The following is a 25,514-nucleotide window of genomic DNA, read 5'->3' as shown; positions in this document are numbered from 1 at the left end:
GACAACGATGTTTATCGTTAATAAGATTTCATCATCCACCGGCGTCATTTCGTTATCCAGCCACGACCTTTTTCCCTGGCACTCTTTTTTAATGCATGCCATGTATTCCCTTTTCTTATTTCTCTCTGCTTCAAACACAATAGGTGAATGATAGCTGAGTGAGTTGTATGCCCCTCCTACACTGCGCCCTGGGGCTGAATTTTCTGTCGCCTCTGCCTTGGCCCAGCCCTGATCAATACTAAGTAGTGTGGTGGCAGCTGACCCAGCAAAGAGCAGTGTTTTCCAGACCTGTCCACAAGTTCTGGCACCAGTGTATGTATGTTTTGCAGGTCACTTTCTCACTCAAATTTGTAAAAAATACTATCAAAACAAGATAAATAATATCTACCAGGCAACAGAGGTCTGTAGGTCCGGCAACTGATTGGAGGCCTCATCTGCTTGTACATGGAACAAAACTGTGGATTTTCCACTTGATTGCAGCATAAATCATAGGCAGCAAGCTCAGAATCTATGAAAAAGTCAATGTTAAAAGGTAAACATGAACTTCATCTGTAATCTCCTGAAATCTTTTGAGAAATAAAACCAGTTTAATATGATTAAAATCAGCAAAAGCATGGGTTATTGTTCCAAATAAAAAAGGATTTATAGTTACAATTTTTTAAATATATATATATATATATATATATATATATATATATATATATATATATATATATATATAATCTACAAAAATACAGCAAAGATGTATCTCAATTGGTTTCAGAGAAAGAAAATAAACCTGCTAGAATGGCCCAGTCAATCACCCAACTCCAATGCATCTATGGAAACAACTGAAGATCAGACTTAATAGCAGAGGTACCCTCTACCATCTACCAAATTTTCGCTGTTTCAGATTGTTACAGGACAGAGCCCTCAGTTTTCTTCAATCTCAGGTCCTCCTTCCGGGTTTCCAGTTTTGCAGAATTGGGTGGATTCTATTTCTATGTTATGACCCAAGATTCAGAAAAATCTGGAAGTGGCGGTTGATCGTCAGAAGTCATTTTCTGACCGACATCGCACTCCTGAGTTCTCCCCTGGAGATTTGGTGTGGATTTCCACTCGGCACATTTCCTTACGTCAGCCATCTGCCACATTAGGTCCTAAATTCATTGGACCTTATCCCATCTCTGAAAAAATTAATAGTTTCGTATAGAGTGAAATTACCACAGTCTCTCAGGGGAGTGAATTCTTTCCATGTTTCTCTTCCAAAACCCGCTGTCAACATTAATATGTCTTCTTCTCCATCCCCTCCTGTGGAGGTTGATGGGGAACCTGAGTTTGAGGTGGAAATCCTAGATTCCCGGAAAGTTCGGAACTCTTTGCAGTACTTGATTGATTGGAAGGGGTATGGTCCTGAGGAAAGATGTTGCGTTCTGGCACGACAGGTGCACGCTGATGAATTGATCCTGCGGCTGTGACTCAGCATGTATGTTCCACCAGCCTCCCCAGGGGGACGCGCCCATCCCAGAGCAGTTCTTATAGGTTGAGGAGGCGGGTCTAGTGGGTGTCAGCTGACACACTGGTCAGCTGACACTTTTTCTGCTGGAACCTTTGCTGATTGGCCAGTTCCTTTTCTGGGCTGGTCTGTGATCTTTCCAACCTGTACATAAGCTCTGTTCATTCAGTTGCTCACTGCCCGTGATAGCATTCAGTACGCTGATGCTGGGCACTCTGTCACTCTGTGATATTATTGTATTTATATGTGATTAGCCTAGTTGCTCTGAGTGTTTGCGATATATATCTATCTTTTAGACTAGCTTTGTTATCTGTTATTGTTTTCTGATATACTGTGTATGACTTTTGCTACTCTTCTTGACCACGGCTCTGTCTCAGCCTATTGTACCTCAGCCATCTGACCACCTGTGTATGACTCTAGCCTGTTAAACGACCTAGCTCTTGTCTCAGCCTATTGTACCTCAGCCCTCTGACCACCCGTGTATGATCCTAGCCTGTTAAACTACCTAGCTTTTGTCTCAGGCTATTGTACCGCAGCTATTCGATCACATGTGTATGACCTTATTTACGTTTTGACTACGATTATCTGATCCTCATTAAATACGCCTGTAACCTAGTGTGATACTGTACCAAGCGTGATACATATCCCTCTCAGTTCAGATGTACCTTAGATAGATTTCTGTAAGCATGTTTAATACTCATCTCAGCCGAACACATTGTTCTCCTCCTCACCCCTCCTGCTTAAAGTTACTCTGTTGTGCATCCTCGCCTCTCCTTAGCAACAGCACGTTTCAGGAGGAGCCACAAAACAAGTTTTTACAGAACTCCTCCCTGATGAATTGAGTCCTGGTCCCCTCCAGGATATGATTTTACCTTTTTGTTCCATTGGTCGAAAACCATTCCATCATGTGCTACACTGTTGTCCCACCTCACCTCCAGATAGCAACAGTACATCACTCGAATGTAGCTGAGGGATGTGTCTGTATGAGCTTGTGGACAGCACTGTTTTACCAGGGATCGAGTTCAGATCTCTACAGGAGACAGTCATAGTGTATGTGTATACACGTTTAGACTTGGTTAGGGTGATTGATAAAAAGTACACTGGTGGTCACTGGTATAGACATTGGTAAAATTGCCACACTCGGTCTGAGCACATCAATTTTAACATAATCTAGTGAATCAGTCTTCTGATTTGTTGATCAGTCCTTCTCATTTGACTATCTTTTCTGCTGAAAAAAAAAACACTGGAAAAACCTCTGGCAGCAGATCCTGATCATTAGATTTTACTTGAAAGATTTTGCCTACCAAGACCCAAGACAGAAAAATGGAAGCTCTGCATTAGCAGAATTTGGAGGGAGACCTACAAGCAGCGCTACTGCTTTTCTGTAATTCTTCAATAAAACAAACTGCTATTTTACAAGCATTCAGTGAACAAGTAGAACATATAATACAAGTGGTGTCCTTCATTTAGCAATGTGCAACTTTTGTAGACAGAAACTGCAACCCAATCAGTTTAGCTCTCTATATAGCCAGGATTAACAGCACACCTTATTTTAACTTGCTTATTTTTTGTAGGGTGCACATAAAACACAGTTAGGAGTTTATATGCAATCTGTGCTTAAAAAGTGTACTGTTGCCAGAAGCTTACTAGCAATTCTTTACAAAAAGGCTTTTGCAGTACTACCGAACTATGTTTATGGCTATTGCATAATCAAAGTGGAATTTCTCTTTAAAATCCATACTTTTACTCACCAGATTTTGAAGACGCGAATTGCCAAGTTCTTTCCTGAAATCCTTCTAAGAACTGTTTCTTGCGATAATAAACACACCTCACACCGGCATTATATGAGTTAGGGGAAGTGCTGCGGAGCAAGCTGATTATAGTGCTCTGGCCTGTGAATAAAAAATACAAGCAAACAGCATAGCTAATACGTAGAAATAATATGCATGTTCAATGTTATACAATCTTAAGGTAAGGACTTGCTAAGGCATTGATGTCAAACTCTGGCCCGCGGGCCAAATCTGGCCCTCAGAGCCATTACATTTTACCCTCAAGTGGTTTCCCCACTATGCATTGTGTTTGGCCCACTCTAGACAACCAGGGAAGCTATAGTGGAGGTGAAGCCCTAGACCACCAGGGAAGCCATGTGAGAGACAGAGGGGGAAAGCACTAGACACCAGGGAACTGTAAAGGGGAGTAAGGGGGTGGCACTAGACTCCAGGAAACTGTGTAGGGGAAAGAGGAGGCCACTAGACACCAGGGAACTGTATATGGGAAGGAGGATAGCCACTAGACACCAGGGAACGGTATAGGGAGTGAGTGGGCCATCAGACACCAGGGAACATGTAAAGGGGAGTGAGCCACTAGACACCAGAGAACTGTATAGGGGAGGGAGGGTGCCAATAGACACCAGGGAACTGTATGGGGAAGGAGGGGGGAACTAGACACCAGGGAACTGTATAGGGGAGGAAGTGATGCACTATACACCAGGAAACTTTATAAGGGAAGGATGTGGCCACTAGACATTGAGTTTGACTCAAGACTAAGGGTTTGTTCACACTACAAGAGCTTTTTAAGCGCTACTGATTTTGAAAAGCTCTTGCTAATGCAATGCTAGGGGAGAATTTTACTAAATTGCATCGCTGAAGTGTGAACACACACATAGGATAACATAGCAAGTGCTTTTGAAATCACTAAGTGCTTAGAAAAGCTCTTGTAGTGTGAACAAGCCCTTAGTCCCAGTGTTTAATTTCGGCCCACTTTATATTTGAGTTTGACACCCCTGTGCTAAGGACAGGTAAACTTTATTACCTGCTTTTGTTACTCTATATCGGAGATCGGAGAGACCCTGTGTGTATAAACAGGGACAAGACAGTAAGTTAGCATTCCAGGTTGATGGATCAGGCTGAGCATTATACCAGTTCAGGCAGTTCATACGACTGTTGTCCAGAATAGTACTGTTTAATGAGTATATCCAGAGGCCTCGCAAATCTGAAAATACAAACAAATACATTTCTGCTGAGAAAGTAATGCAAATAATACAAGTCATTTGCACATGCATCAATTGTATATACTATATGAAAAATATGCAATAAAGGCAAGTTCTTTAAAATGATTTTAAAAACATGCTCGTAGGAAGTAGAATCTTTTTTTAAATTAAAGACAATACACTTTACAGTGTGTCTTTCATTTTAGAATAGCAACCAAATGATGTAAACATTTCAGGTGAACCTGAATCGAGTAAAATTACTTAAAATAAACACATGCCTGCAAATGACTATTACATACTTACATACATATTCCATCCAGTTCTGACAAGATTTTGTCAGAACTGAAATATATCAGTTGCTGTCAGTTATAACTTAAATGACAACTGATGTGCAAGGTAAAGTGCATGTTTCCCTACGGCTCAAGTGGGTGATATTACACTTTAACAGTGTGCTGACCTGGAAGCTGTTACAGGGTTATTGCCATTTTTAAATTACTTTAAATGACTCTGTGCAGCAGGAAAAATATTATGCCACTTACAATCAGGCCCAAAACGCCCATGATGCCACCAGAACCACATGTGTCAGGCAGTATAATCCAATGGGCGGCATCTTAAGTGACCTTTCTGTATATGCACGCTTGCAGAGACACCGCTGTGTTCACTGTGCCTGCGGGTCACCTTACATCTGAAGATGGAAGTACTATCGCTGCACTAGCGAGGCCCAAGGGAATTCGGACTCGTGGCCAGGCAAGGTGAAGAAGCTGCAGCCGGGGGAGGGGGGTATTAGGCAGGCTACCTATACTGGGGATACCTATACTTGGCTACCTATACTGGGGATACCTATGCTTGGCTGCCTATACTGGGGATAACTATGTTTGACTACCTATACTGGGGATACCTATGTGTGGCTATCTATACTGGGAATACCTATGCTTGGCTGCCTATACTGGGGATACATATGCTTGGCTACTTACACTGGGGGAACCTCTGCTTGGCTACCTATATTGGGGATACCTACGCTTGGCTACCTATACTGGGGATACCTATGCTTGTTTACCTATACTGGGGGAACCTATGCTTGGCTACCTATACTGGGGGCATCTATACCTGGCCAGCTATACTGGGGGCATCTATACTTATCTTCCTATATAGGGCACCTACACCTGGCTGTCTTCCTATACTGAGGCTGTTTTTTTTTTTTTGCACCATGGCTATAACGCGTCAGGTGCTGTGCAATCATTTCAAAGCGGGGCAGCAAAAAGTCTAGAACCGGCCCTGCTTACAATATATACATGAGTGTGAACGAACACTCTGCAGAATCTAATCTGAAAACGAATCCTGCATTCTAGGGTAGAGGCCTGCAGTGGGTTGGGTACCCGCGGTTTACCCAAAATGCGATTGGGGTGCGGGTACCCAAATTGATTCGAGCTGCGGGAGCGGATCGAGTTGCGGTAGTGAGTTGCAGGTTCGGGTCGGGTCACAGGTAGTGAGTTACAGGTGCGGGTCAGGTTGCGGGTAGTCAAAACAAGCAAAAGATAATTCTGTATCTTTTGCCTTCCCAAAATCTGTGATGAATTCTGGGACCAGAATACTTTCTTACGGACTTGTTTACTGCTTCTCATCTTTAATGCCAGCAGACTCCTTCCTGCTCTCAAGCTGAGACCTCCCCTCCCCCCATACTAGTGCATATAACTGGGATGCCACTGTGAGACTGAAGATTTGTTTTTCATATGTGGCCAGAAATCACTTAGGCATCCTCTGTTAGAGGAAAAGGTGTGATAGTAAAGCTCTATCTGTTAGTGACTGGGGATAGGTGATGGGACTACAGCTAGAGAATGTTCTGGCATGTTCTCTAAAGCTGGAGGAAGGAGGCACAGAAGCACATGGCAGATAGAGAAGCACATAGCAGTCAGAGAAGCACATGCCACATGTGACAAGATTTGCTGACAGACAGTGTAGCTGCATCCACAGCCATCTAGCACACACAGGTATGTGTTTGCTGCATATGACAAGAATGATTAAATACAAGCTTTTATTATCAGACAGGTACAAGACAATGGGGCAGATTTATAAACACAAGTGCATGCAAAATGGAGGGAAATCTATTGCATAAGTGAAACAATTGATGTGTGTGCTGCTTTTTATTTTCTTTTGGCTGTGATAAATCTGCTCCAATTAACTTTGATTCTGATTGGTAAGTCCTGAGTAGTTGTGCATATACAGTATATTTGTTCTCCCTGCTTAAAAGCCTTGTTGTACTCTTATGCAATCCTGATTTCCTTAATGAATTACCATTTATTTGCTGTTGAACTACTGTAATGAAGAAAAGATCATTTAGGGTGTATATACACATCCAATTTGGATTGGCCAATTATCTCCCAATTTTAAATCTCCCATGCAGTATGAGAGATTACCTACTCATTTGCTCATGGTCGTTACAGTCGCACGACGCAAAGCCTAGTCCACCTAATCGCACATACTCGTATCCACGTAGTTGCAAGACAAGTTAATTTTGGCACATAACAAAACTTCTTTTCAAGCCTACACATTTTTGCACAGGTAGACCTGCCAAGCACCTTCATTCAGCAGTAGCTCATCATTAACCAATAAAGGTTCTAACAGAAGTAATTGCACATTGGGTGCATACACACACACACACACAATTTTGATTGGCCGATTTTGATTGGCCCTCATACTACATGGAGGATCAAGATTGTGTATATGCACCCTTAAATCTGAAAATTATTTATATGAGCCTGGACACAGTGTCTATTAATTGCAACTCATAGCTGCAGCGGTGGAAGTGTCACCCTGGCCACCACAATGCATGCTGGGAGATGTAGTACATTAATGTGCCTACATCTCCTGTGATTACCTTAATGTACTACATCTCCCAGTGTGCATTGCAGTGGCCGGGGGTGGTGGACACTTCCACTTGATGTAGTGTAGATGGGGAGCAGCCTACAGCATACAGGGACAGGGATGTGGGTGCTTTGCTTTGCTATTTGTTGTTTGAGCAGGACTGTTACTTTTTGGTTTTTATTGATTTTAAATAAGAGTAAAAAAAATCTTTAAAACACTTCTTTGGCTTTGGTTTGTGTATAAAAAAAGGTTTTATTTACTTTACAGCTCCCCAATGTTTGCTTTAAATGTGTACTTTAGAAGAAAATGGAAAAAGCGGGCTGTGGGTCAGGTGCGGGTAGCGGGTCTGCGGGTACGGGTTGAGTGCGAGTATCAAATACACCTGAAAGCAGGTTGTGGGTCGGGTGTGGGTAGCGGGTCTGTGGGTGCGGGTCGGGTGCGGGTATGAAAAATTGGACCTGCGAAGGCCTCTACTCCTTTTAGCAATAATTATGAGTTTCAAACCTTCCCCTTCTTCTTACCACACAATCAATGCCTCCCCTAGAGCTTGGGAACATTTTCTCAAATATCCTCCAAACCACTAAGGTAAAATTCTTCCCAGGCCAGAATCCCTCTGTCTACCCTTTCTCAACTAACTACTGATCGAAACATTAAATCCTTGACAGACCTAAATATTTTATGGCTAAATGACGTATTCCAAGATGGAGAAATGATCCCTTTTAACTCCCTGCAGGCTAAATTCAAGATACCTGATTCCTTTCTCTTCTCTTGTTACAGACTACAAATACAAATTACAGACTAAATACTGACATTTTTTAATAGCAAAACTCCCTACAAAGGGGCTATCTTGCTTTGGTACAACGAGATACTTTCTGACCAAAAATGTATTCTACAAAAATATGCCAAGTCTTGGTCAAAAGTTTTTCAATTTGAAATCAATCCTACTGAATTATTGCAAGTCACAAAGTGCCTATTGAAAAGTTACAAATGCAACTCACTTTAGGAGACCCCCCAAAAAGTTACTACACAATGGTACACCACTCCTAAAAGACGAGCCTCATTTATTCTCACACTCTCCCCTCTTTGTTGAAGATGCAACCTAAAGTCTGGTACTCTAATACACATGTTATGGGATTGTCATGCTGTAAGAAAGTTTTGGGTCAAAGTTGAACATATACTAAAATCCTTAATCCCCCCCCACCCCCCCCCCCACCCCCACATCCACCCCAATTTGCTCTCTTACCTCAATTGGCCCTTCTTTTATATGGAATGAATGATTTTAATTTAATGATTTTCCGAATGATAAACAGACCCTCCTATGCCATCTCCTGATATCAGCATTACAGCACATAACATCAACGTGGAAAACAGCTGACACTATTTCTATCAACCAACTGCTTTCTGTATAAAAAAGGAAAAGAACCGAGAGCCCAATATAGTGTAGTAAGTCCAGGCAATTTGGTATAGTGAGAAGGAGTAAATTATATACTCACAAACCAGGGTTACCTCCAGGCAACCACTGTATAGGCAGGTGAGGAGATTAACCTGTCCTCACTCAGGATTAAGAAGTCGCTCTCTGTAGACGTGAAGAAAAAGGGGTATCCCCCTCCACCAAGGGTGGATGTACAATGTAACGTGAAAAGAACAGAGGCGCCAAAAGGATAAAAACACGATTTAAAATATTTAAAATTGCTTAGGAGGCAGTGGTGGACTTACCTCCCTCAAGCAGACACAAGGAAGCTGTGTAATTCAACAAGGTAAATTTAATGGTACACTCCAGGGGTTAAATACAACGCGTTTCGCAGGCTTACACCCGCTTCATCAGGCAGTAAAAAGTAGGAGCACACAGCAGCGTAATGTCAGAGATGCACCTGGCGCCAGGTGCATCTCTGACATTACGCTGCTGTGTGCTCCTACTTTTTACTGCCTGATGAAGCGGGTGTAAGCCTGCGAAACGCGTTGTATTTAACCCCTGGAGTGTACCATTAAATTTACCTTGTTGAATTACACAGCTTCCTTGTGTCTGCTTGAGGGAGGTAAGTCCACCACTGCCTCCTAAGCAATTTTAAATATTTTAAATCGTGTTTTTATCCTTTTGGCGCCTCTGTTCTTTTCACGTTAAACTGCTTTCTGTAGTATGCAGAAACCTAAATCTTGAAAGTATTATTAGAGGAGGATCTCAAACCCCCATTGATAAAGTTTCCCTTGCACATGAATGGTTGAAAGATTATATTAATAAAGCTACTCTCTCCTATCCTATTTATTCTTGACTACCCTAGATATGCGATACATGCACCACGTCATACAGTAAACTCTATGATCATATTTCGATGTTTATTTGTTTTACCTCCTCACCGGTCAGATAGGCAGATTTTGTCAGAATAATAACACCACTACAAATATCTTTGTTCTCCTAAAATTTAGGACCATAGTCTTCCTTTTAGGCTTGCTCATTTGTCTATTTTCTTTTGTTTTTTTCTGTTCCCTGGTTCTTTACTGTTCATTAGATTATTTAACCCAGTTCCTTCTCAAGTCCAGAGCGGCCAAATAAATTGTGAAGAGTTCTGGTTGGTAAACTGCAGCTGTTTGGTATGCTAGATGGATGTTGGTATCTTTCTTTAGCTTTATGGTTACCAATATAGTATATTACTGCATTTATTTTTGATATTTGATATCACCTATTGTTATAAAACTTTTGAGCATCCTTTACTGGTGTTACAACAACAGGTTGCAATAACAGGTTACTTGTTTTGGTATATTCTCTACATAGATTACTGTATTGAAGTTTATTACTTTGTGCTGCATTAAGCATTATTGTATTTTCTGATAAAAATCAATAAAAATGTATCTAAAAAAATACTCAAATGTGACCGTACATAATAATGTCACAATTATAATTCTAATAAATCATGGTGCTTTTTACATTTTTAAAGAAAAGTTTTAAGTTAAAAGTTACATTTAATTATGATTTACGTGTTATCCATAAAGAAAAGTCTTATCATGACCTAAACGTTTGGCATATTTTTCAGAGGTGATTTAAAAAATCTGGCAACTCCATACAGTTTAATTGCAAAAAAACATTTTCATAGTGTATGCAAACAGTATATCTGCCTTTGTCATTATTAATACTTTTAAATTGTTCATACCTGAATTACTTCCTACAAAGTTGTCTGGTCGATATTTATTCAAGGCCATATTATCATTCCAGAAAAACTGATCCGTGCCGTCACTATGTACAGAAAAAAATGCAATATTAAAACCTGTAAATTAACTTTTCATGGACTTTAGGGCTACATAAACATTCTAAATTCTAAATCCCTCAACACGGCAGGCTACCGCCTAAGGGCTCATTCACACTACAAGAGCTTTTTCTAAGCGCTTATGATTTTAAAAGCTCTTGCTAATGTTATCCTATGTGAGTGTTCACACTGGAGCGATGTGATTTTGGAAAAATCCCCCATAGGATTGCATTAGCAAGAGCTTTTAAATTTTTTGGCATTTAAAAAGCTCTCCTATTGTGAGTGTCTGTAAGTGTCTGTAAAATGTAAGCTGACCATACACTGTGCAATCTTTTTATATCTGTGTAGCATAAAGGCCTGTACACACACTAGATGTGTGCAATATTGCTGGTCCGAAGCTGTACAGACTTGTAGTTAACCTACAGGCTAACAACAGGTTCTGTTCCAAGCAGGTCGAGGGGGTGGAGAGCACATATGTGGGCGGAGCGAGCAGGGAGTACAAAGCTATTGTCCGTTCCTTTGGCCGAATTGATGCTAGTCAGGCAGTGGTTGGGAGTTGCTGCACAGATGCCAGATTATCGGCAAAGATGGTTGTCATTGACAACCTCAACCGACTTTGATCTAGCACCTATACAGGCTTTAAAGGCCCATACCCACTAGGTGATTTTCCAGATGTCCGGTGTTTTTTCCTTTGAACAGCAAGCAATCGTTCCTGCGATTTTGCGATGTGCGTAGAGGCATGCGATTACACAAATGACGTTTGGCGACACACGGCTAATAACGACTGATGGATTGGATCTTTAAAGAGAACCCGAGGTGTGTTTAAAGAATGTTCTCTGCATACAGAGGCTGGATCTGCCTATACAGCCCAGCCTCTGTTGCTATCCCAAACCCCACTAAGGTCCCCCTGCACTCTGCAATCCCTCATAAATCACAGCCCTGCTGTGAGGCTGTGTTTACATCTGTAGTGTCAGTCTCAGATGCTCCCCCGCCTCCTGCATAGCTCCGGTCCCTGCCCCTGTCCCTTCCCTCCAATCAGCAGGGAGGGAAGGGATGCAGGCGGGGACTGGAGTTCTGCAGGAGGCGGGGAGAGCAGCAGACTGACACTATAGAGATAAACACAGCCAGCTCTGACAAGCTGTTTGTCAGCAGCGTGGCTGTGATTTATGAGGGATTGCAGAGTGCAGGGGGACCTTAGGGGGGTTTGGGATAGCAACAGAGGCTGGGCTGTATAGGCAGATCCAGCCTCTGTATGCAGATAATATTCTTCAAACCCACCTCGGGTTCTCTTTAAGATCCCTGGCAACTCCCACGCAAAGTACCGTGATCGTTTGACTTCCCATTCACACACATGGCGCGCCTTTGGTGGATTGGGGAACCTCGTTTGTCAGGAGACATCGCTGTGAGGTTCTCTGATCCGTCTTCAGGTGAGTATACAGCTTAACCTTTTTGCCAGTTTGTGTCCCCATGCATAATTAATGTGATCAAATGGATTTAGAACCTTTAGCTAGCACTAGGCTAGCTAGTACAAGTGTCCGGCACCCCTGATCCCTGCCACTCCCCCGTTTATACATTACCCAGCCTAAATCCAGCGATTGGTGCAGGCTCCCCGCATAGCTCCGGTCTTCACTATGGGGAGGATCGCACATGATGTCATGACGTCGCTGACATCATGACGTCTTGCGCAAATCAGATCCTCCCCATAGAGAGACCGAAGCGAAGCTCTGTAGGGAGGCTGTGCAATTGCTGGATCCAGGCTGGGTAATGTATTAACGGGGGGATCGCGGGCAATCGGTGGGAGCTGGACACTTGTACTAGCTAGCCTAGTGCTAGCTAAAGGTTTTGCAACCATTGGATCACATTAATTATGCATGGGGTACTCCCAAGGTCAGCAAGCGGTATGCCCGACACAGTGTCAGGCATACCGCTAAGGCGGTTAAGACTCATCACACTCAAACTACTCTAACAGATTGTTTAGGTAAACTTCATTATACAAGGAAGTGGGAAGACTGGACAAGATTATACACTCATGACTGGGTGCTGTATTGAATGCTTTTGATAAATACTTTGTCATAATATACAATCAAATCTTACCTGCAAAAACCCATTAAAGGATTTGGATGGGTCACATCCCAATTCATGCTGCCATCTTTATATAGCATCAGCACATAAGATCTACTGCCATCAGTGGTCAGCAAAGCCTGGTAAGTGTTAGTCTAAAAATGAACAAATAAACGGTCACTCTACTGATCACTGTTTCGTAGGCTTCAGTGTAGCTGTAGCATTATTAACATAAACATTACCTTGCTATCATTTCCCTTCGCTGGATAAGCAGGAGCATTTTCCCAAGTAATCTTTAGTGTCCACTGGGCAGTATAATTCGATTTCATGTACTTTGTTATTAGGTCTTGTGCTCTTGTAACTACAGGATCATTGTTTGAAGTACCGGTATATACCTGTTATTTTCAAAGTATCAATTATTGTGGTTCTGATACAGTCACACTATTTAATAACATAATCTTGTTTCCTTTTTTCAAAATATGTTTGAAGTACTTTTATGCCAAATGTGACATGGGAAATTTATAAGAAATAAATATGTTCCTTTTAGGCCAGTTTTACACCTGGCCGAGCGTTGCCCCCCACACCCCTTGCATGCTCTTCTCTGCCTGTTACCACCCTTCGTCCAGTGGCATACTTCCTACTTGACAGGAAGTACGTCACTGGGATTCAAGGCTTCCCTGTCAAATTTGCATCGTTCTCTGAAAGCGTGCCACACCTCTGCTGCCAACAAAAAATGTTGGCGTCGCACATTGACTTCAAAGCATTCTGCCACCACTGTGTCCCTGTGGAAGTCACACAGTCAGGGCATGTTGACTCTGCAGCAGGTCGGTGGTGAAACAGGTACTTCCGGCGCAATGCGACACAGTTAGTGTACTGGGCCCCATACACTTTCTTTGCTGTTGCGTTACCCTGCTTGCAGAAAGGGTAACGCAGTGCAAAGAAAGTGCCCAAGTGTAAAAGGGGCCTAAATGAATGACAGTTTTACTCTTTGTAGACTCACCTGGTAATAGGTAGTTCCCACATTTTTGGAGAAATCGGCATCATTCCAAAATACAGCTATGGAGGACAGGCTACAGCTCCCACTGAATCCATTGTCTGGTGGGTTTGTGTAAGAGAAGATGTTATTTCTGGATGATGGAAAAACAATTTGTCCGTTGTCCGTGTACTGAAAGGAAAATGTTAAATAAATGTCCTTGCTAACGCAATGTTTGCAAATAGAACCCAACATATCTATTATATATACTCACATATATAAAATTCCTGATTTGGTTTCCAAATGGGAATCCCATCAATGGTTGGAAGAGTGGAGAAGTGAAATCTGTTCTTCTTTGGACATAAGTAGTATCTCCAAAGTTTGGTCCATATCCAAAAAGGACAGCAGCTGGGGTGACATTTAGAGGTAAACCATATTAATAGTTTTACAAGCATATGTACTGTACAAAAAAAGCAGAAGATACAAGTGGCATGCATGTGCACAGAAAATAAAGCCGCAAAGGTATCACTGCTTTAAGACGGCACTACAGTTTTGCAAATTATAACAAGTCACAGTTTATATTCCCCCACTGTGATATTCAGCAGTGTGCCTTCTCTTCCTGCAGGCCACCTCATGCAGTTCCCATGATTTTTTAAAAATAATGGTCTCAATTCTTGAAGGCTTAGTGAAGTAAAATCTGCAGGGTTTTTTGCATTACTGAATGTGGTAATGCTTTGAGAAATGAGGCCAATTTTGCCTGACTATTCAGTTGCAGGACAGGAAAATAGTGCTACCCTCTCATAGAAAGGTCAGTCCTCTTCGCAGCAGATGCTTGTGCATGGTGTAGTGGTCCTGAGTTTGAATTGCTATGGCCACTTAAAGTGACCCTGAGATGGTACACTTGGCTTTATTTATATTTACTTAGGGCTTCCTCCAGCCCCATGGGCACCATGGACTGCCTCGCCGTCCTCTTCAGGCCCTCCATTCTCTTGCAAATGCTCCTGGTAATCTGGTTGGCCGCGCTCTTCTGCGCAGTACTACTGCGCAGGCGCAGAATGTTCCCGGGGATGGGAGCGTGGCAGGGTGCGCAGGCAGCTGAGCCACGCATGTGCAGAAGCCACGATTGGCAGCATCTGACCGGATTAGTGGGACTCATAGTGCCAGAACGGAGGGGCTGAAGAGGATGGCGAGGGAAGCCAAGGTGCTCAAGGTGCTGGAGGAAGACCCAGGTAGGTATAAACAAAGCCCAATGTACCATCCCAGGTGTACTTTAAGGTGGCAGTAGTACTCAGTGGCAAAGATATGATGTGACACTAGCAATCTGTCCATAGCATTTTTATAAACTGCCTAAACATTATCCTGTATGATACTGAATTTGTTATTGGGGCTTTTTTAAAGAATACTTCAGACTCTAAATGATGGAGGATGGGGGGTCTCGAGGATAAATATCTACCTGTCCTGGCATCGGCCCTCCAGGCAGGTAATTGCCTAGCACCCCCTCTCCCCTTCTTGGATTTGGGCCATGGCGATTTTTTTTTACTGCCCCTCGAGTCTGTGGCCACACCCAATGCATGGCCGCGCAGGGGCAAACCCAGGATTTTCAAGGGGGGGATTCCTGAAGGGTCTCCCTCAGCCACGCACAATACAGAATACTAATATGGTAGGGCATCATGCTGGGTACACATGATGCAATTTTCCATCTGACTGACAGGATCTGACAATTATTTCCAAAATGTCTGATCTGCTCCCGACTGTCAACGGGATCGATCAGAAGCAGTTTGGATGCGGATAATAATGAGGACAGCCAACAATAGTAATGAAGGGGAAAGTGAAGCAGACTCTGTTAAGTTCCCCAGAGCTGCTCCATGCTCTGTACACACACTGTTGCTCCATCCAAAGTCAACTGCAGCAGGGAAAGAAAGGGGCCGTGTTGTGAGCTGCAGGATGCCTGCAGATATTCTGGTATCTCAACCTGAGCCTGTCCCCAGACACTGCTTCAGCCCTGGTCTGAGGGGGTTTCTGGGCAGCTGTAATCCCCCCTGCGTATGCCTATGCCGTGGCCCATGCCCTGCTCAGCAGACTTTGGAAACATGTCCGCCACAATACTGCCATGGAGGGGGTTTAGTGTCACCTGTGTAAGACAACAAGACAGGTACTGTATGTATTTAACCCCGTGACCCATTCATCCTCATTGACAGGCTCTGTCATTTTACCCTTAGGTACTCTTTAAGAGATACTTCTCTCTCTCTTTAAGAGAGTTTTAAAGGCTAAATTACAGTAAAAGAAACTATAATGCTGTAACAGTCTTATTACCAAATGTTTACAGTTCATCGAATGTATTCCAGATAACTGTTTTGCCATAATTAATAATATTGCTATTATATTTAAATAGTAGTTAGTAGTTTCTAGGGTGTAAAGGTAGCCTTAACAGAAGTTCAGCTTCAAGAATATACATTTTTATTCAGTTAGTGTATGTCCTCTGCTAATATTGATCTTACCAGGAGTTCCTGCTGTGGTAGGCACAGTAGTCGTGGTTGAAGTTGCTGTCACTGAAGTGGTTGTTGAATTTGCTGTAGTTGTAGTAGGCTTTGCAGACAATGATGTGGTAGTTTGAGTCGTAGTTATAGAGGTTGATTTGCTTGTAGAACTTACAGTTACAGGTGAGCTGCTGCTTGTCATTGATGAAGTTGCTATGGTCAGGTTTATCTGCGCTGTTGAGCTTGTACTCGGAGCAGTTGCATTTGTATTACTAGTGGCAAGTGCAACACTTGTGCTTGTGATGGTAGTGGTGCTCGTCTGTGCTGAGGTTGCTGTTGTTCCCTGGACTGTTGCATTACTGGCTGTGACAGACGCTGCAGTCACTTTTGTAGTCTGAGTTGCACTTGTGCTCTGAACAGTTGAGTTTACAACAGAAGTGACAGCACTACTATTTGTGGCAGGCAATGCAGTGGTGCTTGTAGACTGAGTTGTGAATAATGTACTTGTGCTTTGAGCTGTTGCATTTACACCAGAAGTGACAGCACTACTATTTGTGGCAGGCAATGCAGTGATGCTTGTAGTCTGAGTTGTGAATAATGTACTTGTGCTTTGAGCTGTTGCATTTACACCAGAAGTGACAGCACTACTATTTGTGGCAGGCAATGCAGTGGTGCTTGTAGTCTGAGTTGCGAATAATGTACTTGTGCTTTGAGCTGTTGCATTTACACCAGCAGTGACAGCACTACTATTTGTGGCAGGCAATGCAGTGATGCTTGTAATCTGAGTTGAGAATAGTGTACTTGTGCTTTGAGCTGTTGCATTTACACCAGCAGTGACAACACTACTATTTGTGGCAGGCAATGCAGTGGTGCTTGTATATTGAGTTGTGAATAATGTACTTGTGCTTTGAGCTGTTGCATTTACACCAGAAGTGACAGCACTACTATTTGTGGCAGGCAATGCAGTGATGCTTGTAGTCTGAGTTGTGAATAATGTACTTGTGCTTTGAGCTATTGCATTTACACCAGAAGTGACAGCACTACTATTTGTGGCAGGCAATGCAGTGATGCCTGTAATCTGAGTTGTGAATAATGTACTTGTGCTTTGAGCTGTTGCATTTACACCAGAAGTGACAGCACTACTATTTGTGGCAGGCAATGCAGTGATGCTTGTAGTCTGAGTTGTGAATAATGTACTTGTGCTTTGAGCTGTTACATTTACACCAGAAGTGACTTCACTTCTGTTTGTGACAGGCACTACAGTAGTGTTGTTTGTGACAGGCAGTGCCGTGATGTTTGTAATCTGAGTAGTGAATATTGTTGTACTTGTGCCCTGACTTGTTGCATTTACAACAGAAGTGACAATACTACCGTTTGTGGCAGGCACTGCAGTGGTGTTTGCATTCTGAGTTGTGAATATTGTGCTTGTGCTCTGAGCTGTTGCATTTACACCAGAAGTGAGAATACTAGTGTCTGTGACAGGCACTGCAGTGGTGTTAGTATCCTGAGTTGTGAATACTGTGCTTGTGCTCTGAGCTGTTGCATTTACAACAGAAGTGACAATACTACCGTTTGTGGCAGGCACTGCAGTGGTGTTAGTATTCTGAGTTGTGAATATTGTGCTTGTGCTCTGAGCTGTTGCATTTACACCAGAAGTGACAATACTAGTGTCTGTGACAGGCACTGCAGTGGTGTTAATATCCTGAGTTGTGAATACTGTTGGACTTGTGCTCTGAACTGTTGTATTTACAGTAGGTGTGACAGTGCTACTGTTTGTGACCAGTGGTGGGGCAATATCTGTGGAATTGGTTGTGAATACCGTTGGAGGTGAGGTCTCAGTTGATGCATTTAGAACAGAAGTGACACTGGTGGTGTTTGCCATTTCTGTTGCACTAATTGTTTGGTTAGCTGATACTGTTGTGTTTGGGCTATGAACTGTTGCACTTACATCACCAATAACAGCAGTGCTGTTTGCAGTCAGTAATGGAGTGGTAACTGTGGACTCATTTACAGTAGACAATGTTGTGTTATCCATTCTTGTTATATGACTTGCTGTTTCAGTAACAGGTAAAGCAGTAGTAGATGGTGCTTCAGTCGTAGTGTTTATAACTACAAAATACAAATAAAACGATAATGTTACAAATTTTAAAAAAAGTCATAATAAGTATTTTATCCTATTCTGAACTTTTTATGTAACGAGCGTAGGCCAGAGAATTATAAATTGCCATCCGGCAGCTTAGACCACTGCTGAGGCCTCATTTTTGGGGTGAAATGTAATTATATTCTACCCAGGTAGTGTTGTGGCCACAAAGTAAAGAGAACTGTGGACTTACCGCTTTCTGCTTGTCCAGACCAGTGATTGGCTCCACTGAATTCAATAGGGAAATGTTCACATGCGTACTAATTTCCCTATTCACCACCTTAGCAACATGTCTTAAGTGTGAAACCTGGTGAGCACATTTTTTAAACATTGGGAATAGGCATATACATGCATTCCCTTCATATTGGAACACGGGTGATCTGCAAGGTAGTGGTTGGAGAGAGCAGAAGTTGTGGACTATTTTATGCCTTACCCTGCACAGTACTACCTTCATGGTGTGGATTCCCAAACTACCTTTCTCTGCCTTTATGACCACCCTGTATAATTGATTAAGGGTTTAATAAGGGAGGTACTAACCAGTTTTTCTTTAAAAAAAATTAAAATTAGTAATAATATAATGAAAAGTAAATGTAAAAATAGTAATAATATAATTTGTATTCCTTGATCCAGAAAAGCCTTATAAGCAATTTCATGGCAAAAAAAATGTTAAAAAAGAACAATTTAAACAGCTTTTTGTTGGAGACCTGTGCTGCCATTAACTGCAGCACAATAATATAAAGCTACATAAAACAGATGTGCAATCTTGCGCTGCTGAGACGGTGATCACAGGTGGCCGGGTGGAAGTCACACTTTTAGCTGCTCCTTTGTAGCCCGGCTGTCAGAGAGGCTTAGTCAAAAGAAACAAAAATAGAAAAGGAGGAGCGCTCCATAGTGTAACAACGTTTTATTGGAATCAATTGCGCAAATAAAATTTCACTTACTAGAAATAAGTTGAATAAAGGCATATAAAATCTTTAAAATCCTTCCTTGGTAGGTGCACCTCACACTGCCGTGGCCATCGGAGTTGAGGGGATCAGGTGGAATGCGACCCTGGGTGCTCCCCCAAGGGGAAAAGAACTGTGTGCTGGTTGCGTTATTACGCGTTTCGGCGTTCCATGCCTTCGTCACACGGCAGTGTGAGGTGCACCTACCAAGGAAGGTTTTTAAAGATTTTATATGCCTTTATTCAACTTATTTCTAGTAAGTGAAATTTTATTTGCGCAATTGATTCCAATAAAACGTTGTTACACTATGGAGCGCTCCTCCTTTTCTATTTTTGTTTCAATATAAAGCTACATAACTATTGTGAGAAATAATTTTGAATTCCTGAAGTACCATGCAGGTGCTGTATTTGTTCAGTTCCAGAGGATTTGGCCTGGGTACAGAGTATCAGCAATACTATGCCCAATACTCTTGGCCTTCTGTATTCTGTGGTGTTTTGCTGCTATTATCTTATTAATTGACTCCCACCTCCAGATCCTTATAAGGCTTTATACACCCCTGAAGGTTTTCTCCTGAACACTGTCACCCAAGGGATCAGATACAAACCCCTGTTGGGCAACAGAGCAGCTATGACATTGTACATATGCATCATCAGCCTCCGGCTGATGACATGTATGTTGCTAATATGTGGGAGGGGGCAGAGGAACCACGAACCCGTGCAACTGGAGTAGCGAGAACAATGGCATTGTGGGATGCTTGGGCGTCCTGCATCATTTAAAGAGGAACTCCAGTGAAAATATTGTAATAAAAAAGTGCTTCATTTTTACAATTATTATGTATAAATGATTTAGTCAGTGTTTGCCCGTTGTAAAATCTTTTAAATCCCTTGTTTACATTCTGACATTTATTACATGGGGCCTTTTTTACTGTTGGCAGGTGATGTAGCTGCTGCATGTTTTTTTGGCAGTTGGAAACAGCTGTAAACAGCTATTTCCCACAATGCATCAAGGTTCCCAGACAGGAAACTGCCAGGAGTATGTACTCAAGAGTTTCTTGTGGGAGGGGTTTCACCACAATATCAATCATACAGTGCCCCCTGATGGTCTGTTTGTGAAAAGGAATAGATTTCTCATGTAAAAGGGGGTATCAGCTACTGATTGGGATAAAGTTCAATTCTTGGTCGGAGATTCTCTTTAAGATCCAACATGAGAGATCTTTAGCAATCATCATGTGGCGACTGTATCCACCCACCAATATTGGAATGATCCATTGAGTATCATTTGTTACAGGCAAATTTGTCATTCCTTGGGTACCCAGCCAAATACTTACCTGACCCCAGCACTAATTCCCTCTGCCTCCAGTCATGGACCATATACCCCCTACCAAAAACTGTTGACCTCATGTACATGGTGCCCAAACTTTACACATTGATGGCTTTGGGAGCACTAGCTCCCAAACCCTATACACTAAATGACCTAACCCTACTGTCAGGGGACTAGTGAGAGCTATGTGCTTAGATTGGAAGATGAAGATCAGTTTATGATCTGCATGTTAAGGAAATTTCTTGCTAACTAAGTAGGAACTACAGCTTGGAAAATGTATACCGGTATATAGTGTACGCAAGAATAAATATTTTTCTAAATAATCCTCTTTATTGATCTAGGAATATATATTTTAGTCTATCTCTGAAGGCAAAAGGACAAAAATGCAATTATGTCTAGCAGACAACTAATGAGGGCATACATGCAAAAATAGAGCTGGAAGATTTGGGCGCAGGCTGAAGCCAAAAAACAGCTCACCCCACTCCTGCAAAAGTCCCAGCACCGTTAATTACCCCTCCAGGCCAAAAGGGACTCAGGGGGTAAGATGTAATTGGGCTGCCAGCTACTGCTAGCGGGCGAATTGCACTGTTTTTAAAGTAATTTGTACTCTGTCTCTTGACGGCACCCAAATTACTCTCTGAGCGCTGCTATAGCTGCAGTTCACATTACGGGCCTATGGTGGCACATAGAGCACCCAAATTTCCCTGCACCATGTCGCTAATGAGATCTTTCAATTATAATGTTTGCAATGATGTTATTACAGCAGGGAACAAAGCTTTTCTTATGAATCAAATGCCTCAGTGCTATAGAATGACTTTAGAATTTGAGTGCAGATTGCAGACATCAAGCAGTAACCTACCTGGCACAACACCTTGAAAGTGCTTACCGTATAACTGTGATTACAAAATTCACATACATTCATATATTTCTAGGCAGAAAAATTATAAAAATGAATAAATAAAATGAGGACTATCTTGTTAGGAGTAACTTACATGTACAGTTGATACCATCACCAGTATAGTTTGCCAGACATGTACATATGAAAGAGCCAGCCACATTGGAACAAATGGCATCTTCTGAGCAGTTATTAAGTTGGCGAGAAGAACACTCATTAATATCTGTGAAAACAACCAAAAACATAAACACATGATGTGTAACATATGCATTGTTAAGCATTATGTTTAACAAATATATAAATGTAACATACACATCAAATGTATACTTTATTTGGCTCTCTACATAATAATAATAATAATGTTGTTGTTATATTATTATCAATAATAGTATTACACATACTGTACTAAACTCTGCTTGCTGGAAGGCTGGAACTAAGCTTAGAACGCAGATTGTCGATGTATAACCGAGGTGAAAATAAACTGATCAGGTGACCATGTGTCAGTACAGTGCCAAACATTCAAATATATTAACTAGGCTGTGTTCCTATTTTTTCTTACTCTGCCTGCAACAGTTAACATTCAGGTATGCAAGTGACAATTTCTCTCCAGTTGGGGCCTAGTCGGACTAGAGGAACACCGGTGAAAATAATGTAATAAAAAAGTGCTTAATTTTTACAATAATTATGTATAAATGATTGAATCAGTGTTTGCCCATTGTAAAATATTTCATTTCCCTGATTTACATTCTGACATTTATCACCTGGTGACATTTTTACTGCTGGCAGGTGTTGACAGTGGAAGGAGATGCTGCTTGCTTTTTTGGCAGTTGGAAACAGCTGTAAACAGCAGTATTTCCCACAATGCAACAAGGCTACCACACTGTGGGAGGAGTTTCACCACAATATCAGCCAAACAGAGCTCCCGAATGATCCATTTGTAAAAAGGAAAATATTTCTAATGGGAAAGGGGGTATCAGCTACTGATTGAGATGAAGTTCAATTATTGGTTACTGTTTCTCTTTAACCCTCACTGGTAAGACATTATAACCATAAAACTCTTTCCTGCAGAGAATAGCTTCTGAGAGCAGAGAGAGATTAAAAAAGTGTAACGATTGTGGAACTTTCTCCGTGGTCAGCGCACAACACATGCGCTGATATGGCGGAAATCCTCCACAAGCGTATAATTGCAGGAACCCAGCAAAAGGTGCTACGCACCCGTAGAGGGAAATTCCTGTTGGCAGATGGCGTTGTGGAGTGCAGAGGAACCAATCCTCTATACCTCCACAAATGCCAGACAGGAATTGTACGAAGCGCAGAACGCAATCGCAAGAGAAGCGATTGCGAATGAGAACGAGCAAAGGGACAGGTTGTATCTGTGTGCACCAAACTAGTCGTCAACCCGCGACGGTGCACACACCACAGCAGATAAGAAGTAGGAACGCAATCGCGAGAGGTGCGATCGCCAGACGTGACACAAGGCTACAGCAAGGCGGAGCACGAGAGTAGCAAAGGCACAGCAAATCATACAATGAGGAGATACGGAAAATAACAAACGCGAACACCGCACTCATTCGCAACAGTGCACGTGTTCATGCGCGGTCTCCACGTGATAAGCACAATAGAGACAAGCACGCCTAACTAACCACCGACAGACAAACATGAAACAGAGGACGCGAGCGCTTGCTTAACGGTTACCTCACCGAGCCTCCAGCAAGCGTTCGTAGCAGACAAGACAGACACACGAAAACAGGAACAGGCGGGAGATAGGATCCACAGCACTAGCGAAAAGAGGCTAGCGCGATCCAAGGAGGCAGAACAGAAGGATCCACAGCACTAGCGAAAAGAGGCTAGCGCGATCCAAGGAGACAGAACAGAAGGACCCACAGCGCTAGCGCAAGATGCTAGTGCGATCCAAGTGAGACAGATCAGAAGAGATAGCTGGTTGCAACCGCTGCACCAGCTATACTCCAAGAACAGAGATCAGAACGATTTCCTGTCGACCACCGCTGGGACAGGACAATCGCAACAGAACAAACAAAAAAAGATAAGCAATCCTAACTGCACTAGAGGAACCTGCCTAGCGCAGTTTCAGAAATTACTCTAAGCTGAACTTCAAACAAAGAGTAAGGCTGACACTCCTCCAGGAGTGTTTCACAGGAAGGAATCCTTATGACCAGCCAAGCATTGTGGGAAACACATAGTACTTATAGTACACGCATCCAATGAATGTGGCCAGGCAATTTGCATGACAACGTATGCAAATTCCTCAGCAAGCACAAGCTGCAAAACTGACAGAGGGTCTCCTTTCCAGAGTCCTGCAGCATGCAAACCTAAACAATGGTCAAAAAGCTGCCTGCCTGCACAGGCAGCTGAGCAGATCATTACAAAAAGGGCTCTTTTGTTCTTAGATCTTACCTCTGGCATACTTTAAAGACTGTGTCATTAAGCAGAGACCATGAAACATTAAAAGAAGATTTGAACATAAAATTAAACCATGGGATATCTCAAAAAATATAGTTTCAAGAGGAAGCTATACAGTATTAATGTACAGCATAGCTGGAAACTGCAGCCTCCAACACTGTTACAGCACAATAACTGTAGAAAGTATAATAATGCTAATGTAGTATGGTGCTGATTAAAAGAATAAATATGCATATAACATTAATTGTCTAAAAAAAAGTATGCATGCAACATAAATGTGTAACTACTTTTTTAATTATGTTTACTTAAGAATACCTGAGAACCCCCTGCATAATTCTGTTGCAGGGTCAGATAAAATTACTGCAACCTTCACTGTGTACACTGCATCCGGTATCTCTGCATCCATGTGTTTACGTTCAGTAAAATACATGGTTTGCTCTATTTCCTTGACACAAGCCGCGTCTGGTTGTCAAGGAAATAGAGCAAACCATGTATTTTACTTTTTTCCAATTTCCATCTTCATTACTTACAGCTAACATGCATATTCAAACTGTACCATTATTTACTTCATTCATTTTTTGTTTTTGACTTTTTTAGTGCAACCTTTTTGTCACAACACTTTTATTTTTTCCACTTATTTATTCAGGGTCGATTTATTCCTATATATCCACGTTTTTGTCGCACCACCTTTTATCAACTTTTGGCCGTACTGTTCCCCTTCTTTTTTGAGGAACCCTATTTTTACGTTGGTGTTTTTTCACTTATGCTTGTTATGCACTTTATTCCTTGCAGGTTTTTGTACTTGAAGACATCTATCTATTTGTATATTAGCAAATGATGATATATGGAGAGTGGAATCTCAATTATTTGTGATTATTGTGATTTTGCTTATTATCAGACACTGGATGCAGAGCTGGGACAAGGTCCTCCAGCACCCAAGGCTGAGACACCAAAGTGTGCCCCCCCATCCCTGCCACCCCAGCCATCACACACTGATTGCTATCAGACTAAGAGGTGCCACAGGGTCCACAACCTCCCCAACACCTTAATCTCTAGTTATCTGGCATGCAGTCACTGCTATATATCCCCTTTTCTTATTTCTTTCTGCTTAATACACAATTAGGAATGACAACTGAATGAATTGTGCGCCCCCTCCTACACTGCGCCCTAAAGCTGGAGCCTCTCCAGCCTATGCCTCGGCCCGGCCCTGACTGGATGCATCCTTTTTTGTAATTTTTAATTGTTTTTATATATTTCTTGCGGTTGGATTTCAATAAAGATTTATTGCATTTAATTGTACATTATTGTTGGCTCAGTTTGGTGCTTTGAGAGGGCATCTTTTCTTTGTTTGCATTTGCTTTATATGCATTCCTAATCCTGAGGATGATCCTCCTCCTTCTCAGGCATTAACAGAAATGAGTAATGATTAAACCAGACTACAGATCACACATATGCTAGTAAAGCTTTCACAAAAGGATGGGCATCTTGGAAGAGGGAAGGGGGTGTTACCAGGCACATACAGAGGGATGGAAAAGCTGATGGAGAGAAGAGATCACAGAGCTGGTGTATTCATTTAAACAGTACACGTACTCTGTGGAAGGAAAACATTAAAGAGGAACTGTGACCAAGGATTGAACTTCATCCTAATCAGTAGCTGATACCTCTTTTCCCATGAAAAAATTAACCGTTCTCAAATAG

General features: G+C 42.1%; 2 protein-coding genes across 2 annotated transcripts in view; both read right to left on the bottom strand.

Annotated features, from left to right (window-relative positions):
• Positions 1–16,845, bottom strand: part of MUC4 (mucin 4, cell surface associated) — a 111,335-nt gene extending 94,490 nt beyond the window's left edge. Inside the window, exons 1-9 of the mRNA XM_068281244.1 lie at positions 16,118–16,845; positions 13,894–14,027; positions 13,647–13,811; positions 12,889–13,041; positions 12,680–12,801; positions 10,493–10,575; positions 4,307–4,486; positions 3,247–3,387; positions 389–508 (exon numbers count right to left, since the gene is read on the bottom strand). Of these exons, the coding sequence (XP_068137345.1) occupies positions 389–508; positions 3,247–3,387; positions 4,307–4,486; positions 10,493–10,575; positions 12,680–12,801; positions 12,889–13,041; positions 13,647–13,811; positions 13,894–14,027; positions 16,118–16,298 (1,279 nt within the window). The 5' untranslated portion in view covers positions 16,299–16,845. The remainder of the gene's footprint in view (positions 1–388; positions 509–3,246; positions 3,388–4,306; positions 4,487–10,492; positions 10,576–12,679; positions 12,802–12,888; positions 13,042–13,646; positions 13,812–13,893; positions 14,028–16,117) is intronic.
• On the bottom strand, positions 16,453–24,246 carry LOC137504745 (uncharacterized). The gene is made up of 4 exons (XM_068233330.1): positions 24,132–24,246; positions 21,493–21,618; positions 16,601–18,205; positions 16,453–16,508 (listed from the first exon to the last, which is right to left on the bottom strand). Exons 1-4 carry the CDS (start codon positions 24,244–24,246, stop codon positions 16,453–16,455), a joined length of 1,902 nt encoding a protein of 633 aa, XP_068089431.1.
• Positions 24,247–25,514: the final 1,268 nt, after the last annotated feature.

The sequence above is a fragment of the Hyperolius riggenbachi genome, chromosome 4, assembly GCF_040937935.1.
Source record: "Hyperolius riggenbachi isolate aHypRig1 chromosome 4, aHypRig1.pri, whole genome shotgun sequence".
Classification (NCBI taxonomy): Eukaryota; Metazoa; Chordata; class Amphibia; order Anura; family Hyperoliidae; genus Hyperolius; species Hyperolius riggenbachi.
This window is presented reverse-complemented; position numbering and strand designations above follow the sequence as displayed.